The sequence below is a fragment of the Phragmites australis genome, chromosome 8 (genome assembly GCF_958298935.1).
Source record: "Phragmites australis chromosome 8, lpPhrAust1.1, whole genome shotgun sequence".
Classification (NCBI taxonomy): domain Eukaryota; kingdom Viridiplantae; phylum Streptophyta; class Magnoliopsida; order Poales; family Poaceae; genus Phragmites; species Phragmites australis.
The window spans coordinates 19,986,351-19,992,829 of NC_084928.1; the positions used below are offsets into that span (position 1 = coordinate 19,986,351).

The 6,479-nt window shown below is 43.2% G+C and overlaps 1 protein-coding gene across 1 annotated transcript; it reads right to left on the reverse strand.

The window, feature by feature from the left end:
* Positions 1–4,757: 4,757 nt before the first annotated feature.
* Positions 4,758–6,032, reverse strand: LOC133927644 (uncharacterized). The gene has a single exon (XM_062374089.1). The coding sequence runs from the start codon at positions 5,985–5,987 to the stop codon at positions 4,758–4,760; it is 1,230 nt and encodes a 409-aa protein (XP_062230073.1). The 5' UTR covers positions 5,988–6,032.
* Positions 6,033–6,479: the final 447 nt, after the last annotated feature.

Genomic DNA, 6,479 nt, shown 5'->3' on the forward strand with positions numbered 1-6,479 from the left:
ATCCCTCCATGGGGGCATGATCATAGACTCTGGTACCATCGTCACTGGGCTCCCGTCGACGGCATGCAAAGCGCTGCAGTCAGCATTCCGTCAGTGGTGGCATACCCGTTGGTTCCAAATGGTCCCCTCGACACCTGCTACAACCTGACAGGTTAAAATATTGTCACCGTGCCGAGGGTCGCCCTGACGTTCAGTGGAATTGCCACGATCGACCTCGACGTCCCCAATGGAATTCTGTTGGATGGCTGCCTCGCTTTCAAGCTGTCTGGACCAGACACCGTCGTTGGAGTCATCGGCAGCGTGAATCAGCGCACATTCGAGGTACTCCTCGACAATAACCTAGGGTTTAGGTTACCGATCGGATGGTAACCGAAAAATCACGATTTTAGTCACTCGGTAACCGGTCGAATTAGACCGGTTATCAAGCGGTTTTTGTGATTTATCGAGCGATTTTCTCAAATTTTTCGTATTATCGGTAACCGCTCGGTTTTGTCGGTAACCTTTTGGTTTTCTCGATTTATCAAGCAGTTTTCTCGATTTTCAGTGAAGTTCAATAAAAAACCTAAAACTTATCTTAATCTTGTAAAATCAATAACTAATGCATTTGAGCTTCAAATAAAGTGAAACAAATTTTATTGGTTTCCTTGTACATGATCTACATGATAAAAAGTATTTATACTCATAAAAAATTCAAAATTTTCTGTGAAAAAATGTATTTGTTAAACCAAGTTAAATGCATAGTTTACTCTTTGCTAATCCAAAAATCATGAAACGAATTTTGTTAGTCTTCTTACATGATCCTATGTCTTTTAAAAATACATGAACTCATGAATTAGTTATTGTAATATGCAGAATTGTGTAAATGTGTTGCGACTAGATTAATTCATAACTGACCCATCACACCTCAAAAATTAGTGAAACCACTTTTATTAGTTTATTTATACTTTGATTTACGTAGAAAAAATAATAGTAGACATGAAAAAGTTAATTACAGTACTATTTCTTAACATATTCACTTTATGCTTGTGAACTTTGTAAAAATCATAGAGAAATTAATAAAACTCTAAATAAAGTGAAATCAATTTTAAAAATTATCTTAAGATACATTCTACACAAGAAAAATATGTGTTTGCATGTTAACCTTTTCCTTAACATGAGTTAATAACTGAGCTGCACACTTCAACTTTTTTCATTTTTTTCAAACTTCCTCCCTATAGAATATGACGAAAACGACATTATTTTTTAAAACAATTTTCACAGAAGGTCTTAGAATTGTATCTAGTTTTTTTTTAAGATTTTGTTTAGAATTTTTTAGAATTTTTTGAATTCAAATTCGGTTATCGTTCGGTTTCTGAAACCGAGCCGGACCGAGACGATCGGTTATCGCAATTTTTGCTCGGTTACCGTCGAATTTTTTAACCCTGCAATAGCTGTGGCAAAGTCGGATTCCGGGTTAATGCCTGCTGAAGTGATGTACCCAAATATTAGTAGTAAAAGGGAAATAACTAGTCCAGTTTTTAACTTTCATAAAAAGGCTGCTTTAATCCTTAACATATCAGATCGGTCAAATACATCCTCAACCACTGGATATTTACTTGGCGGTCAACTCCCCCTTCTCTTACCTTTCCATCTTTTGGGGACAAATTAAATTCAAAATCTTCAACTCCAAAAGGTTAAAACTCAAAAAGTTTCAACTACTAAATTTGGGCTCAGAAATTTTCAGATCCAAGGTTTCAAATCAAAATATTCTCCCCTACGGAGGTCCCCCGAGGGCGCACAGCCCAGTGGCGATCTGAACTGTAGAGAACAGTTTGGGGAGGAATGGAGAGATGATGGAGTCAGGGATGGAAGGGGAGCGGCCTTTCCAATTTTTAGGACCCAATATAAAAAAATCCACCCACAAAATAGTTGACAGCATGAGGAAACTTTTTTTTGTTTCTCTATTTCACATGAGCGTGCACGATTGATCTTTGGCAAAGACTAGATAATAATGCGGTAAGGCCTCGCCAGAAAAACACATACAACGGCTATCACGTCCTCAGCCAATGACCTAAGCAATCCATTCATATCATAAATACACTACCTCCCTAAGTTTTAAATTTGTGATTTAGGATACGTCAACATGGTCTCCAAAAAATGTTTTTTAGTTTCTCTTGTTACACTTTAGCAGAACTTGTTAAAATGTAAAGATATTGAAGCATTATTCATGACCGATGAGCAAAATTTTTGGAAATGTGGCAAATCTACTTTATGCATATATAATCATAGTCAAGCTTTCTCTTTTTGAGCGAAATAGCATGAGCTCTGCTGTTGTATCAAAATAAGTGCTGAAGTGTAACAGGGCTACAAACGTTGTATAACTCTCCCATTCATGCAGATATTCTTGGATCCTCTCGTGACATCAAAATTTTGAAATGTTTGACCGTACAAGTTATGTGACGACAAGTTAAAAAAAAGGAAGCAGTAGCAACAATTCAATTATTTATCATTGCGCACATCAAAACCCTATCCTAGAAGCTCTGAAACTATTGAGTTTGTTTCTGAATCAACTGAAACTATTAAATTCATTAGCTGAAAATAGAACGTTGCACTTTGGGTACCCTTGTGGAGCATGTCAAACAAAAGCATTGATAGAACTAACAAAATTGGATGTCTGTGACAACAGAAGAAATCTCAGTCTATACTCATGGCAACCCCGTACAGCACCGTTGTCAGGTTAGTCAACACAGGAAACGGCAATGAAGGTCTTGCGCACCTTCACGACCTGTACAAAAGATATGCAATTTTATTGAACATGCTGATGGAAAATAGTGCAGGGAAGAACTCAACGTTAGAGAAGATATAAGCTCACCATGGAAAAGTTATACTTCATATGCATTTCTCTTCTTGTCATTCAGTTCAGGGATAGCAGAGTCATTGAGGTCAGGGTTAGCGGAGTGATTGAGGTCAGGGATAGCGGTGACGAATGATGAATCACGTCCTTCAGCAGAAGCCCCGTCCTCATCGATCTGGTTATCAAGTGCTTCAGAGAAGTAATGTATACAAGTCAGTCAAGAGTTACTGAATATGATTACATCATTGTCAAAATGCTAGGAAACACACTCATCCAAAAGATAATCGCCTGAATCCAACAAGAGATCCTCGATCAGAACAAATTAACAGAGAAACCAATGCTGATATGGAAGGTTCTATATCAGGTACAAACCAGCTCTCTCTATTCAGGCTCATGCTCATACATTATGCCCTCAAGAAAGTATTGATACCATCCTCTGTAAAAGTCATTTGTAGTCTTACCCTTGGTAAAATGGATTTCAACTACTACAAACAAGTTAGATACCGGTGTCCAATATCAAGTACTACGGCATGCAGTCTTACCCTCGCACAGAGTTAATCGGGATCTGATTGATAATATCAGAATAAATATTGCTGTAACAGCCATCATTAGTGGTGTTTTTACTCCTTGTTTAGTGGTGATTTTACTCCTTATTAAGGCTATTAGGGCCATTAAGGTTATCAATAGGGATGCAAGTGGGTACCAAATAGGTAGTTTTGGGTCAGCATTTAGTTTATTTTTTCTTAACATAATTGGGTGGGATGAATCTTTAGTTTATTTTTTTGAGTTTTGAGTCGACCTATTGACCCAGAAAATACAAAACTTGCATCCCTAGTCATCAAGGATATTAGGGCTATTAAAGCCACTTTAAGGCCATGTTTTACACTTGTTTTATATAAGAGTAACAGAGCAGAAAGCTGCTGTTGTGTCGCAGCACAAAAATCTCTAGCGTGTTCGTGTGTGTTCATCACAGTTGAGTCCAACAATTGACACTGTAAAATTATTCACCTCTTGGTTCCTACATCACTGCCATTTTTATTTATTTACTTATCTGTCATCATTCGTCAGCATAAAGGCACTCCCGCGGTATTGCAGAAAGAAAGGCAATATGAGTGTCATTGTAGTTACCTTGGAATTAGAAGTGAACATATGCATAACAAATTAATATTGTATATACATACACACTGGAATTTGCAAAAAAGAACTGCAACTTTATTCACTTGTTGATTGGAAATCACAGGCATTTTTTTTACTTACTTATCTGTCATCATTTTTCAGCATAAACACAATCTCCCTTAGCTTGCCCTCATCCCAACAAAAGATGAACAGTCCACAAAGAAAGGCAATACCAATGCCATTACCAGATAAACACAGGTTTCGGCAAAAATTGCAGGTTACCATATACACAACAATGTACATACATATCAGCATCAATGTACAATTCATGCGACCATTTGTTCAAAATTCAAATCAGATATATCCCAATTTGCCCTTTTCCTACTTTTCCCATGCATGAACTAACCACAGCTGCATCTGGCAAACTCAATAAAATGCAAGTAAATTAAGCCATCTAAGGAGACATGTAGTTAACTAAGTAACAAGTTTCCTATTAGGTAACTGCTCATGAGCAGCCTCCTACAACACAATGCAGTATCAGATTTTGCAGCAGGCAGTCAACATCAGAAACATAACATGTTCGAGGATACGCTGATGAGGGATTTGCATTTCGTTTTGCCAAATTTTCCGTTCACCGGTGGAATTTCCGAAATTCTGGTCCGAATTCCAGTCAAACACGTCAGTCAAAGTTTGTATTTTTGAATGAAATTTGAACGAAAATGGACGAAAAAACACACAAAAAAGACGAAATTCCAGCTAAATTTCGGGCGAAATTCCGCAAAGCGAAGGTCGCTGATACGCATATAGGTCATAAAATGCTATTAAGCGTGAAATATGTCTTACCATTGGTAAGCGAAGGTGGCAGCTCCCAAGCGAGTAGGTAACGCCAGCTGATCGGTGGCGGCCGCCGATGTCCAGCGACCACCTCGACCAGGTCGCAGGGCTCGCGGACGAACTCCATGACCATACTCTGGGACACGTTGACGCCAAAGAGGTACTGGTCCAGGAAGAAGTAGACCACGTCGGCGTTGCTGGGGTGAACGAGCGCGAGAACGGGGACCTCCTCCGGCATCCCTGTCGCTCTGTAGCTGTCGCTTGCCCAGATGATCGCAAGGCTCGTCGCGCACTGCTGCTTCCACCACGCGTAGCCGGACGAACCCAAGACCATCGTCCAGATGACCACGAGCGTCTCCTCCGGGGGGTCGATGCGCGCACGGGTGATGTCCACGAACCGCACCTTGCCCTGGCTCACCCTCACGATGCGGCTGCTCTCGATGTTCTGCGGCAGCTCTGCCGTGTGTTCGAGAGGGAACGTCTGCGGGAGGACCACGTGGCGCAGCACCGGTTCGTCCGCGAAAGGGTCGCAGCCGAGGAGCCCCCACACGAGGTTGACCCACCAGAGCTTCCCGCCGTGGGCGACCACATCGTGGGAGGACCACATCCAGCGGCGGCCGGACATGGAGGGGCAGCTCAATTCCCTCTCGACCCACGCGTCCGTGCCCGATCGGAAGGAGAGGAGGGTGGCGCGGTCGTCGTCGCCGTCGCCGCCGGGGAAGGGGGCGAGGCGGAGCTCAGCGATCACGTACTCGGCGCCGCCGCTGCCGGGGAGGTAGACGAGGCCAACGTTTTTTATGTTTTCGATGCCGGGCTGGTCGGGCCGGGCGCGGTCGGGGACGCGCACGGTGATGGCCATGAGCTCGCCGCGCCCGGCGTTGGCGTCGGCGGGGAGGAAGTCGCGCGCCACGAGGAGGATGCCCGGGGGGTTGCGGTCCAGGTCGAAACCGACGAAGGGCCAGTGGGAGACGTGGAGGAGGAGGCCGGCGCCGTCGGCGGCGACGACATAGGGGTGCTTGTCGGTGTCGTCGTAGTCGGGCTTGGGGTGGACGCTCATGGGCACGGTGAGGGTGGAGACGCGCGGCGGCACGGCGAGCGCGACGGAGAGGTCCCCGGGGTCCTCGACGGAGTCGTGCTGCACGAGGGCGACGCGGCCGAGGATCACCCACATTGGCGCCGGCGGGGACGAGGAAGACGACACCATTTCGGTTGATCGACTCGGTGGATGCTTCGGGCAGAACGACAGAGAGATTTGGGTTGGGCTTTTGGGGGTGAATGGCAATTGCGGCGCTGGTTCTTAGGGTTTGGAGTGCGCCGCAAGATTGGATTCCAGTCCACGTGTACGTCGCTGATAAGGTTTTAAAGCCACGAGGACCGTCATCCAGGTGATGCCAATTGTATTTTGCCCACGTGAGGCCTACAAGTGTTCGGTTTAGTCTACAAATCAGCTCTCTACGCAGGCTCTTGCTCATATCTATTCCATCAAGAACGTATTAGTACCATCCTCTGTAACGAAAACAATTTTGACCGGTATATATACATGATATATCTGGTTTGTCTGGTCTCTGGTGAACCTCATAGAAAAAAATTATTATATTTATCAGTATTTTATTTGAATTTTATTTAAATTTATTTAAAATCTTTCCGATATAACTAATAAATTATATTTACAGTACCTCCAATAAAATTTATTTAC